The sequence below is a fragment of the Hyalella azteca genome, unplaced genomic scaffold, assembly GCF_000764305.2.
Source record: "Hyalella azteca isolate HAZT.00-mixed unplaced genomic scaffold, Hazt_2.0.2 contig13779, whole genome shotgun sequence".
NCBI classification, from domain to species: domain Eukaryota; kingdom Metazoa; phylum Arthropoda; class Malacostraca; order Amphipoda; family Hyalellidae; genus Hyalella; species Hyalella azteca.
Genome location: NW_025943688.1, coordinates 142,774 through 156,710, shown reverse-complemented (window position 1 = coordinate 156,710; position 13,937 = coordinate 142,774). Strand labels below are relative to the sequence as shown.

Sequence of the window (13,937 nt, the reverse complement as noted above, 5' to 3'; positions counted from 1 at the left end):
GAAATAAAACAACATGTGTACGACAGATATTTACCATCGACACGAAATAACAGATGAAAAATATCAACAACTTTCTTTGCTGTCACGAGTGAAGAATGTACCTTAGTACAATGACGTCACACTTACAACCTATATTAAAGACAAATTATTCATTCACTACACTGTGAAATTATGACGAGGATCCACATAATATTTGTCTTAATTTTCACTAGGTCAAAATCCAAAGTAAACTATCAAGAGTTTTCTACTACGCCAAATAGATTTTCGAAAATTTCAATAATGAGCAGCGCGACCGCGTAGATGAAATGCCGGATTCTCATGTTCATCAATAAGGATTGCGATAGACGTCAACTCCTATGGAAAATTGAACGTTGCACGTACGAGTTGGACTGTACAATGAAAAATAAACTTCACATTATTTACACCAATCAAATCCTAATTAACTCTTACTTGCTTGACTGGAGCTACTTTGACTAGTATTGTTGCTTTCCTGTTCACTGGGTTTATCTTCTACTTTACTGACGGTACGATCCGAGGATAAAGAGGACCTCCCTTCACTTTCTTCTTCTTCGTCTTCTGTGACGTTCATGACATTATCTTCTCCGCTACCGTACACACCTGGAAATTCTGCCATGCATTGGGACATTGTTCTGAAGGTCTCAACACAATCACTGCCCTTAGGGTCAGCTTCTGAGTAGTGAAAGCAGGTGAAAGCATCTCGGAATTCAACCCCACACGGACCTGTGGCCATGCCTCCGAGACAAGGACAGCTCCAGTTCAGACTTCCATCTTCTTTAATCAGGCCAGCTGCAAAGTGAATTTATAGTTGAATTCTATATCCTTACAGTAACAGAACCTCAAATTTGAAATTTTATTAACTTCCCATAATTTTATATTCTTATATCATTGTTCAATAAATGTCTGCAAATATTATGCGAGCTATTTATACTCTAGTAGGATTAGAATCCTACTGGAAAATAAATTATGGTTCGCCCCAAAAAAAGCGTGTGTCGGGCAGATTTATGATTAAAGCGAAAAGCACACAACACTTAAATTTTGGAAATTTGATGGTGAACGTACAGCCCGACCCACGTTTTTTTTAGGGCGAACCATAATTTATTTTCTACTTTTTAGTCCACAAGAAAAACGTGGTTTTTTAAAAAGTTTTTTTTAAGTATTTTATTTTCTACTTTTTAGTCCACAAGAAAAACAATTAAGACTTGATTAAGTATGACTTGACGTACGTATCGATGATACGCAGCGTTAGCGCCTGCTCGTCTATAACGTGAGCGCCCGCACGTCATACTATATATATATACTTTACTCAATTAAATTAATTTAGGTCTCTAATTACTAATTAACAAACAAACAAACAAACAAACAAACAAACAAACAAACAAACGCGAAGCTAAGCTAAGAAAAACGTGTTAATGAATTGAATTTCTACACGTTACATTCAAGTTTATATGAATGATTTTTTTCCATAATAAAATTGAAATCTACATTATGGAATGAGTCCCAAAGCATGTGGACCTCCTCAGAAAATTTCAGAATACAGGTTTCAATTTTTAACTAATGACAGCAATTTCACTAACCAGGTTCTTCATCATCTGGTAATTTGATTGTAGGTTTGGTGTCATCTTCCTCTGCCAGAAAAATGATCTTGTCCTTTCCTGAAAGATGGAAGGTGTCCATCATTAGCATAAAATTTAGGCATCCGGTAAATAAATCTGAAATTTATGATTAAATAATAAGCTGAATAATTATAGAAAATGATATTTCATGGTGTTGCTTATGAGTTGAGACATCCAAACCTTCTTGCTTGCAGAAAGACATGTTGTTGCAGGGTTCAGGTGGAAAGGGTGTCAATAAACAATGCTTTGCAGTTCCCCTGTCTCCCGAGGTCTGCAACAAATGAATGGGGTAAAAACATAAATATTTCAATTAAAAAAATTACAAGGAATATATATGAGATTCTTCCACAAAAAAAAAAATTATCCATACATTGACATTGATGAAGAAATAAATATAAATACCAGTTCACATGCCTTCAAACACTCAGTCATATATATGTACATTTCTTAGTATTAGAGGGCAGAATTTGCTTGTTTATACAAGTGAGATCGATGACCAGATTCTCAATTTGTTGATTCTCAGTGGTCCTCAAATCAAAATCAACAAATTCTCTGGTCATCTTTGCATGTGTATAGACATTTCTATATATATCTACATTTTTAAACTAATTCACAATACTGTCTATTAGAATAAATTCTAAGATTATGATGGAAACTGAACATGTATTGCAACCTTCTTAGCTTCCAGAATATATTTCCATTAAATATAGGTGACTAAAGGAATGAAAAATTCATCAAGATCAACTAGAAAATCAATCACTCCCAGTGCAGTGTCTTATCTGAATACATTCAATTTCAAGATATCATGCCCCAATACACAATACATTGATTATTGATTAATTTAATTAATTTTAGATTGTTTTTCACTGCTCAGATTGCTTAAAAAGGTATATTTCTAGATTTTTTTATTTTACAATTATTTATGTCATCAGAGTTTAGGGCTACTTATTACATTATTAGCAAAGTCATTGACCTCTGCCACAGTGAATCCAATTTTTTAATTAATATTGGAAATGCATTCCTTAGTATGGGATAAAAATAAAAATGCATTATTTCAATATTCAATTATAACACCATTTGTGAGTGATAGGAAAGATTTTTACAAATGGAAATTGTTCAATTTGGAGTATAAAGTTTCAAATTGCAAAGTAACAAATATATTCAGATAAAATTTTCAAATTGATAACTAAATTTGAAAAAAATCTTGGTTTCTGGGATATCAGGCAAATTTTATACAAATCATGTGTAAATAGCAATTTCCTGCATAACTTTGAAAAATATATCTCTTTATTTTTACAAAAGATATTAAGCAAGGCCTGCAAGGGCTAAAGAAATGTATGGACAAGTGGAATTATCCTAGCCCCATGTATGCATGGGCATTTTTATACAATTCATGGGTGATTTCTGCCGCATTTGCAGAATGGGTCAGGTGATATCACTGAAATGACATATTGATATTTGCAGTTTCTCCAGCAGATTGCAGTCATTGCACTGAATTAGGAAAGTTTAAAATCATCCATTATGGAAAATTTGGCATAAGCCACCCATAAAATAAATCAGGATTGGAATTTTCCTACTTCTTACTAAATCTTACAGTTTTCTCCAAGTGGCTAATTTAATTATCTATGTATTTTGCCTTTTGTTTGGAATTTTATAGCCCAATTATTTAATTTTCCTTTAATATTATCCTAGATGGGCAATTAGTGTAGGGTAAACGCGGTATATTCTGACATCGTGGGTAATTCCGACACTTCTCTAGTTTTTTTCCTCTATATTAAGCTTTGTCTTCGTTCCACACATTTGTTGATGGTTGAAATAGTGACGTCATACCTTTGCGCGCCAAACTATTGCCAAAACACTAGGTCTGGGCTGCCTGGCGGGAAAATGTTGAGATCCAAAGAGAGACAGTGCATGCCACCCAGTCAGATCATCGAAAAATGTGTCAAAGTTGATAGTTGACTTTGCTCTACTAAATAGAGATAAACTGTTTGTGTAGAAAGAATATTATGGTTTGAGACTTTTAAATAAGTCTGTGAATATATTAGGAATCCTTCAAGTATACGTACTTGTATTTGCTGATTTCAAGTGGTAAATAAATTAATAGATGATTATGTTAAGAAACGGATTTAGACACATAAAAACTACTTCCGACACAACTTGAATTGGACACACACAGCTCGTTCTGAGCTGTGTGCATGAATTAAAATATTCTTAATTAAAAGCTTGATAGTTCTTAATTAAAAGCCTAATTAAGTAGTGTTCAATATTCAATAGTGTTCTAATTCAAAGTCGTATCATATTCCAATACAGCTCACACAGCGATCAGAATTTGAACACAAGAGTGTCGGCATTACAAATTAGTAGAGTTTGAAGCACGGCCGGAATTAGTCTCACAAAATGCAAATTTAGTAACACAAGGTGTCGGAATATATGGATTTGGTAGGTTTGCATTCTAAGGGCTTTTAAATAAATATGGCAACATTTTGAGATGTTTCATTGTTGCAGGCCGTAGTGCAGTGTTTTAGAGTGACATAAAGCAAACAGAACTTGAGTTGTGCATACGGTGTATTTTTTATAGCCATTCATATTTTGCTACGTCCTTAAAGTGTCAGATTATACCGCGTTTACCCTAGTGCCAAAGTGGATATGTGGGCAGAATCTATCTGCGAATAGGACATAAATACATGCAAAACTGGCCATTTTCACCCATTTCTTAGGCCTTTATATATTTTATTCCTTAAAAAAATAAGAAAAGTGGCCTATTATAGCTTACAATTTTCCAAAATTACCTGTGAAACAATTGTTTTACCCATAATTTTAGGGAACTTCTGTCCCATATTCCAAATAGGGTAAACGCGGTATATTCCAACATCATAGGTAATTCCGTCACCTCTCCAGCTTTTCCTTTATATTAAGCTTTGTTTTAGTTCCATGCGTTCATTGATGGTTGAAATGGTGACGTCATACATTTGCGTGTCCAAATACTGCAAAAACACTAGGTCTTGGCCATCTAGCNGCTGAACTTACAGTAGAGACAAATTTTATTGTTGCCGTTTGACTGTTTAAGGGTAAAATTAGAGATTTGGGGTAACACGTTACACGTGCATAAACTTTGTAAATAAATTCGCATTCGCACCTCGTAAATGGCTTTTCATGGCCGAGATATGGAATTCACGGCTCGGTGAAATAGAATCATGGCTCGTAGAAATGGAATCACGGCTGGTAAATCCATAAAACCATGGCTCGAAAAATTCAGTCGCGGCTCGCCAACGCCAAGTAGATATATGCCATACTAGCTTGGGAGTAAATAATTGCAGCTATTTTTTTCCTTACCCAATTTATTTGCCTCAATTTTTGAAAATTGCTTGTGAAACCTAATAGTTCTTAAGTCACAATTAATATTTATTAGGTAAAAACATTTTGATTCATTGTCCAGTCCAAATTAATAAATTATCGAGGATTAGACAATAATTTTTTTTTCTACATGTAGGTACATGATATTATTCTAAGAATATACTAATACTAGTAGCTGGAACTTGCTACATAGGTACGTACAGGAATCAGGATACAAATGACGTGCAAATGAATTAAATAAAAATGTTCAACCCTAGTCAAAAAAGTACAAAACTCAATAGCTGTTTGACAAATTGACTAGACTCGTTCAGGTTTTAGATTGTACATACATTTTTTATATGGGAAAACAGGCTCTACGATCCTACATTACTACCTAGAAGGCTACCTAGATAGAACCTGCAAACTTAAGAGTCTAGAGTGATTGTACCTAGCCTACCTATGATTTGAATCGGCGACGGCGAGAGAGTCGCCGGTCTACGAGTAACGAGTGTAACGACTGTACGGCGAATAATTTTAGGTTGAGTATGACGGTAAACGGGTAAAGCTTCTAGAAACTTCTCTTACAAAATTTTAAAGGATGGTTTTTGAATAAGGACTAGTCTTACAATGAGGAAAAATTAATGTTCTATAAATTTGAAATTGTCGTGCACTTCTGTCAAATTCGATTTCCGGATTAACGCAAACACGTGTTCAGGTACCAAAAAGCGGAATCGTCGTTGAGATATATCTTATTAATTTTGTCTCTTTAAATGCAGTAATTGGTTCGAAACTTGTTTGGGTGAAAATTAACCTGTCTGCTTCCATTTCCGATAATATAGACCCAATGGAGACTTAGAACCGCCATATGTAAGTTTAGGACTTACTACGATCTTTCAATGAGTCATGGTCAGTTGTACGCATATTATCATCGATATAATAGGCTAATATTTTATGTTTTATCAATGCAGAATGGTATGTCATTAACTTTGGCTTGCATAAACCTTTACGATGGGGCAAATTTGAAACTAGTCAATTAGGATCAGTTAAGCATGTGCATCTACATGCTCGCTAGCAACGTGAAAACGTGTCGAGTCCGTAGTTTCATTTGCGATTGTTATTTGAACGATCAAGATTTATCTAGAATTAAACATTAATTATGGCATGCCGCTGCGAACCATAACAACATATATTTGCAGTGGCACGCTTGTTGCGCCGAGTTTTACTCAACTGTAGAACTTAAGTTAAAATTGGAGGAATCGAAGAGTCGATAATGCCAGGCCAGAACGCATCAATGATTTCCTGTTGACTACGGCTAAACAACAGGATCATTGATTTTCACTTATTTTGCCCACTGACTTGATTTCGATTGAAAGCAGGCTAAACCCGTTCTAAAATATTTTTTTTTCTGTACACCTTTCAATAAATTGCTGCAACATGGGCATTCTCGGTGAATTTTTCCTCAAGTCAAATTACAGCGTCGGCTGATTAATGCTTGGTTCAGTCGAAGTGGTCTAACTAGTGAGCCCTTTCTGGAAGTTGCGTTGGAGCGGCAGGCGCCGTAGAGAGCAGCTGTTGGAAAAGGGGGCAAAGTTCCTCTCTTTGCTCTCGAGCAGTGAGCAATCGATTGCATGGCTGGAGCAGTGCAGGCAGCCATCTTGAAATGTTGCTAGTAGCTGAGGCAGTTGTCAGTCGGAGGTGAAGGTGATAAGTAGAAGGTTGTGTTTCGTGACCATAGTTCACCACATACTATTTCTTAGGTTCTCGTTGAGCTGGTAGTTAGATAAATATAATGCAAGTGATTCTTGTTCAGAAAATGTGAAGGGGAAACTTTCCCAAATATTGCAGGCTACGTGAGCAAAACAACCGACGTGATTTCTGTTAATTGATTTTAAGCTTTGACGAGTTGAAAAGTCTTCCACGATTTTAACGCAGTTTAGTTATTGTTAGTTAAGAACGCATTTTTTTACAACGTGTGTCGAGTGTTCCTTGCATTGTTGCTCGTTAAGATATATAATGTGTTATTATCACTGACCCTGAAACATACACCAAGACACATAGCGCATTCAATAACAAAATCTGTAGTACAAGTGGTGGAGTATCTGGCAGAGGAACCTCAAACATCGGACAGACGTTGTTACGGCTTACGAGTGTTGGGGACCTAATGCTATTTTAATTGATTTCTCTGCCGTCATCGGGCTATACAGGTGAGTCATGAGAGCCTCACAGCCACGTGTACTAATATTCATCAGCATTCATTGACCAAATGCAGTCAAATGTCTACTTCTTCTGGAGACTGTAAACGTGTACAATTATTTTATTAGATCCATACAATAAAAAATTGTAATAGGCAAGCTTGAAACATCCCGCTTTCCAATGTAATAATTGATTTCGATGCAATAATTGCAACTGTATTACTAATCGCCTCGACTATGCTCAAGACGCACAGTCCCCTGCTTCTCATGTCAAATTTAAATGTTCAATCCCTGATCCGCTCGACGTAAGATGTTATAATTAATTGTCCATGTAATCCGATCAAGGTTGGCTGGCCATGTCGCGTCTTGCGACCAAGCGTATAATAGCAGCGAAGGGGTACTTGTTGACATATAATATCTTGAGCTACTATCAATGCTGAATAATTCGTTAAATTATACTGTGATGCTCAATGTTATCAAGATCGATAAAATGTTGAAATCGCCTTGTTTTTTTCAAAGTTTTATTGTAACTCGAAATTGTTCTGCGTTTCAAGGGGAGTTGGGGCTCTTCATGCATTCGGTCGGGACAGTGATGCACCTCCGTGAAAATATTTCCGTTCAACCATATTTCTATGTTGGTCAATTCTTCGCGTATTTTCAAAGATACTTTGAAATATTTGGAAATGGATATCGTGTTTTTTCCAAGAAGTGTATGTTTTCTAATTAATACCTACTATATATATCGAGTGAAGGATAATTCGAATTTCATAGCAATTCTTTACTTATTTTCTTGTCTACCCTCTTGTGACGACTCTGAAGAATATGTAATGCTGATTTTATTGCACGTTCTTCTGTTGTTCTTAGCAAAGAAAATTTCAATGCCCCATTTTATTATATGATATCATTTGAGTTCAAAATTTGTTTATGTAGTTACAGGATTATTGTGCGGTCTAGTAATGTTAAATTGCACTAATTTATGCCTTATTGTATCCATAATATTCTTATTGAAAAAATAAAAATTGAATTCCATGTGGTGTGCTATGGGAAAAAATTGCGCGTTAAAGGCTCTTCTGAAGCAAACTGGGTTATGTCGAGTCGATGCACTGACTGCGGAATTGCTCATTTTATTAATTTGAAGCATTTTCATCAATGCTTATAACAATTCGAATATTCCACTCATGTAATTTTGATAGTTTCTCTCTGTTTGTTCCGCCAAAGTCTAATTACATAAACGAAGTAGATTTTCAATTATGATGATTAAAACTGTGGCTACTTTATACTGTTATTTCTCCTAAACAATTCGCAAATAATAATTATCTCACGTTAAACTCTGTATTCTGTCGTATAGTATCATAAGTAAACCAAGTCACAGCATTAATGTGTACACAATGTAGTTAAATAAACGTGTAGTGTGGGTGTGATGGTGGCCAACTGGCTGCTGGCGCAACGCGTAAAGGGCGAGAGATAAGACAGCTCAGCTGGCACCTGATAAGATATCTGCTCCACCGGAAGCTGCGCGACCTTGCTCCTAATTAACTCTGTGGACTCAATGGCTGATGAAAATGAAGCCTGTGTTCGAATGAATATCCTTGTTTACTGCTGTGAGCGCTTCTAATTTGGACTGGATATCAGGTCTTACCTGTAATTAGTTTGTTTAACACACAGAGGTGGGCAGTAGCGCGCTACATGTAGCGGCCGCTACTAGCGGCCGCTACATTTTCAGTAGCGGTAGCGGTAGCGGCTCTACATTTAAGGCAATGTAGCGGTATGGGTAGCGCCCGCTACATATTTAAGTAGCGATACGAGGTTTTGCCGCTACAGCGCTACCGCTACATTTATATATAAAGCCTTTAGATTTTACTTAAGGGGACCGGCTACCCTCCAACAAAACTTTTTTGTTTACAGACGGATCGTTTTGAAACTTGGTACACATAAGTAAAACAGAAATCTAAGACCTTTTTGTTCATGTATATATGAAAAAAAGGAAAAAAACGTGGAATTAATATAAAACGACAAATAAGGGGCACTCTAAAAATTTTTATAACTTTTGCAAATCACATGCTACAATGTCGAGACACATATCATTCGATTTGTAACAACAATACCTAGCGACTGTAGAGCCCCGATTTTTTATTTTCCTCATCGTTTTTTTCGCGTTCATCCCATTTTTTTCACATTTTAACTATATGACTTTTTATTTAACTAATTTGCTGATTTTCCTCCCCCTCCCATATATCCCGCCTTCCTCCCCCTCCCATATATAAGTCAAACCATGCACATATTAAAAAAAGGCTTCTAGAGTCGCTAGGTATTGTTTTTACAAATCGAATGGTATGTCTCTCATTGCCGTATCTTGAAAACTGTTGGAGTTATAATTTTTTAAGATGGCGTTTTTTGGATTTTTAAATTGTTCAGCGGAGCCAAACAAAGTAAAATTCATTGAAAACAGAAGAATATGCCCAAAAAGTCTTGATATTGTAGCCCAAACTTTCCCATTGCCAATTATTTGCATTCAAGGTACCAGCACGCGTCTTTAGACCTATTTATGTTCAATTTAACGTGAATAATAGGCTATAAATGGGACTTTTTATACATAAATATGTATATATATATATATAAAATATTCATTTTACATAACTTTACAACTGCATTACGCAAAAACTATTGCATGAACATCCATGGTAGTAGCTTTGTTAAACGCGTCTTGTTTGTAGCTTTCAAACGAGTGCAAACACTTTGCAATTAACTTAAATAATGACATATAAATACCATTTATTTGTAAATAATGATATAAAATGATCATTTTATAAAAGTTCAAGACTTCATTACACAAAAAAGTATTGCATGTACATCTATGGTAGTAGCTTTGTTGAACGCGTCTCGTTTGTAGCTTTCAAAGGAGTGCAAACACTTTGTAATTAACGAGAGTAATGATCTATATATACAGATTTAATTCAAATAAATCTCTGTACATATTGTTGAAAAATGTTCATATATATATATTTTTAAAATTGTCTTACGCAAAAATTATAGCACGCACAGACATGCGATAAACTGCGTTAGACGCGCCTTTTCAGTAGCTACAAAATGAGTCAAGAAAACGGTAAAGCCAAAATTTCCGATTTTTATGGTAGCCGGTCCCCTTAATAGTATTAAATATTTTCCTTTGAGCGGCTGATGGAGTCTTTGGCGGCTCGTAGGTTGTGCTTGAAAGACAGGGTGGATCTTACAAAGCTAATCCGCTAATTTATTGCGCCTACTCTGTCATTATATTATCTTGGGACTGACGATGCATTTAGATTTTGAACCGTTATGAAATTAAGATAACGAGAACTTTTATTATTTATTTTATTATTATTTATTAATAGTTTGCAAGTAAATAAGAATTTTTAAACGAAAAGTTTAGAATTAATTCATTATATTTAATTAACAACGTTTTGAGGACCATTTCCATTATCAGTAAAAAAAGCTTGACAATACATGTATTGATCCAGAATTTAAACTTATGATAAAGCTGGTCTCAAAACTTTTTCAATTAAAATTTATCGAAATATATCTTCATAACAACCTCATAATATCGTTTGTATTATTGATATACATCTCAAGTGCAGTCCATCACTCAAGTTGATTCAGGTTAAATTATTGTGCGGCAAGTTGCTCATCCATGAGTGCGGGACTCGCGCGGTCACTCGCATTATGCGGCGCTGTTGAGCGAGCAACTCAATGGCCGTCACTGCGGTGAACGATTGTCATGTCAGTCATCTAGCACTTGTATCGTATAAATATAGATAGCACTCGTTATCTATAGCACTCGTAATAAAGACAAGTTCCATGGATGGTAAACTGATTGATTTTAGGACAAGTTATTTTAAATAGTTTATTTTACTTGAATCGTAATTGTTATAGGGTATTATCAAGTTTATGTTGTTTGCGCCCATTTAAACTCGTAATTTCCTGTCGTTTTTGCTTCTTTCTACCCATTAATGAGAACACTTAATTCAACGACGTAAATTCAAGACCGTATTGTGCTGCCAGATGTCCAACAGATTCTCGCAACGTTTCATCTACCGTTTGCGACACGTGAGTCGCCACTCGGCGGATACTGGATCAATTCGCCGCTCGTTAATAAAAACCGTGTAGTACTGCTCAAAACTGCGATTTGTAGGGCTCGATAAATAAGTGATGAGAAATAACTACGAAGCTGATCTGATCCAGCCAAAAAGTTGTAATTCAGTTTTATGTATAGAGTAGATCGTTTTTATTGGAATCAGGTGACATTGGAGGCAGGCGACTCAGATTATTTTTTAACTGTCGCCTTCGCGGAGACGCTGAAGTAGGTCATTTGAGTCTGAGAGCTCAGATGTACTTCACAGGAGATCTTGGGTAAAACATGTAACGTAGTATTGTTGGTCATCAAACTCGCTTGTTCACTTTTTCTATTTATCAATAGGTCAGTAAATTTACACTGTCTGTAGGGCTTCGTATTTGTGTGCGACGAGTTCAAGTGAGGTTGTCGTTTGTGTTGTTAGGATAGGAGCTTTGGCAGTAATTGTGCTGTGTGGAGCTGTGGAGTCGGTGCGCGCAGTGCGTCGATGATGTTAGGTAGGAAATGACTTCATGTCAATATTATTAGTGGTCGATTCATTATTTGTTATACTGGCATCATATTTACTCAGAACTAGCTTGGTTCTTCTAGCTTGGTCTCCCGCCATTATTATCATAATAGGAATACATCGGTGTGTAAAGTCTCGTACTTAATACACATAAAGAACGAAAATATTGCACTGGATGCTACTTGCGGCTTAATTTTGTGAGATTTTTATCAGAAAATAGAGTTGACTTAATCTTTATGTACGGGTCATCCAGATACTCATTTTCTTCTATATTATTTGAGGACTGACTATATTGTAGACGAATTTTTAGAAGCGTAAGTTACTCATCCATATTTTCGCATAGGATTTGATAAATCCTATGAAATATATTTATTGCTAATTAAATATTTCTCCAATCCCGGCCTAATGTTTTAATACCTGACTTTTACTATAACTAATTTGCTGGTTTTAGTCATTTAAAATCTTTGTAGTCACGCTGCATGCCGGTCATCCGGTGTTTGCTCCGTGAAAAGCGCTTGTTGAATTATAATGAATCGAAGAAAGCGAGTTTTTCAATACATCTCTCAACATACTTTGTCTTTAGATAGATGTGAACATAGATAAAATTATCCATGTGAACTGTGCAGCCATGATATACATCTCTATGATGCTGAGTGCTCGACTGGTATTCGTGAGCATTCGAAACATATATATTAGTTAGTGCACTAACATGATGATTTGATAATGTGTTCATTAAAAGTATATATATGCATATTTTAGTTTGTTCAAATATTAGAACTTGAATTGCTGTGAAGGAAAAAAAATTTGTTTCGTCCCGAATGGGACTAAGACATGGAGTGAAGAAGCTCTCATTAATGACTTACGAAAATCCAAAATATGCTGCGTCCCCAACAATGCATAAAAGGCAACAGAACAAGTAATAGTAGAGATACGAGTAACAGTAACGCTTTTCCGACACAGAATTGCGTTCAACTGCACGCGCGAGACGCACTAAGACGCGTCAGGTGCGTCTGGCGGCGCACCGCAGAAACGCGCTCGATTGATCTATTCCTTTGAGCGGCTGATGGAGTCTTTGGCGGCTCGTAGGTTGTGCTTGAAAGTCAGGGTGGATCTTACAGAGCTAATCCGCTGATTTGTTACGCCCACTCTATCACTATATTATCTTTTGACTGACGATGCATTTAGATTTTGAACCGTTTTCAATTAAGATAACGAGAATTTTTACCATTTTCTTCGTAGCAATTGTGGTAACTGCGTTGATTATGCTAGATCTGGCGTGTCGCCGATTCTAGACTTCCTAGATTGTTTTTGCAGCTTGCCAAGGATTTGAGCCCAGACCCTAGCAACCCTTCGCCCTAGAGCAGGGGTCTCCAAACTTTTCAATGTGCGGGCCACATTATATATTTCCCATATATACGCGGGCCAAAGGAATAAAAAAATCCGTGCCAGTAATTTTATCTACTCAAATATTAAAGTATAAACATAGAAATATTAAAATATATCTTTTTGGAAAAACTCGGGATAAACTAAATAGATGCCGGTAGTGATGCCTGTCGAATGATGCTGTCGTTTTGGCTCTAAAAATTAATTAAAATCCGGTTCCAGATCAGATGAGCCAATTGTAAGAATTGATTTCAAGTGATCATCAGACATAGTTGCTCGATAGTTAGATTCCACACACTTCATTTTGGGAAATGTATGTTCACATAAGTATGTTGAACCAAAAATGGAACCAAAACTACAAGCAAACTTTATCAGATTTGGAAACTGATCTGGCTACAAGCATTTATAAAACTCAATCAGATTTCCTTCTCGATACTTATCCTTCAGTCTGTCATCTGTCTGGAGCACAATAATTTCCGTTTGAAATTGAGTTGGAAGAATTTCAGCATTGCAGTCAAATGGATTATGAAATATGGATTTCCAATAATTTTCAAGTCAAATGGATTTCCAATAATTTTGGCCATTGTAGCGGCTAATGTAGCGCGCTACATTTTACTGTAGCGGTAGCGGTAGCGCCCGTTACAATCTAGTGGGTGTAGCGGTAGCGGTAGCGCCCGCTACATTTAGAGCATATAGCGGTAGCGGTAGCGCCGCTACATTTCCAAGTAGCGCTGCCCAGCTCTGTATAACACACTAGTCTTAGCTCATGTAAATTAATTTAA

At 36.1% G+C, this 13,937-nt stretch overlaps 2 protein-coding genes across 2 annotated transcripts in view; one reads left to right on the top strand and one right to left on the bottom strand.

Moving 5' to 3' along the window:
• Nucleotides 1-16: 16 nt before the first annotated feature.
• Nucleotides 17-5,679, bottom strand: LOC108680980 (mitochondrial intermembrane space import and assembly protein 40-A). The gene is made up of 4 exons (XM_018169916.2): nucleotides 5,425-5,679; nucleotides 1,815-1,905; nucleotides 1,596-1,673; nucleotides 17-807 (listed from the first exon to the last, which is right to left on the bottom strand). The coding sequence occupies exons 2-4, from the start codon at nucleotides 1,834-1,836 to the stop codon at nucleotides 440-442; spliced, it is 468 nt and encodes a 155-aa protein (XP_018025405.1). The 5' UTR covers nucleotides 1,837-1,905; nucleotides 5,425-5,679; the 3' UTR covers nucleotides 17-439.
• A 983-nt stretch (nucleotides 5,680-6,662) lies between these two features.
• Nucleotides 6,663-13,937, top strand: part of LOC108680978 (calcium-dependent secretion activator) — a 117,360-nt gene continuing 110,085 nt past the window's right edge. Inside the window, exon 1 of the mRNA XM_047883831.1 lies at nucleotides 6,663-7,171. The gene's annotated coding sequence lies outside the window, so the exon portion shown is untranslated. The remainder of the gene's footprint in view (nucleotides 7,172-13,937) is intronic.

What these genes read in the sequence shown, in the direction of transcription:
- LOC108680980 (XM_018169916.2), bottom strand. Translation starts at nt 1,836, where the DNA reads ATGTCTTTCTGCAAGCAAGAAG. An exon ending in GTCTTTCTGCAAGCAAGAAG is followed by an intron (nt 1,674 to 1,814) that starts GTTTGGATGTCT and finishes TCCATCTTTCAG; the next exon opens with GAAAGGACAAGATCATTTTT. An exon ending in ACCAGATGATGAAGAACCTG is followed by an intron (nt 808 to 1,595) that starts GTTAGTGAAATT and finishes TTCACTTTGCAG; the next exon opens with CTGGCCTGATTAAAGAAGAT.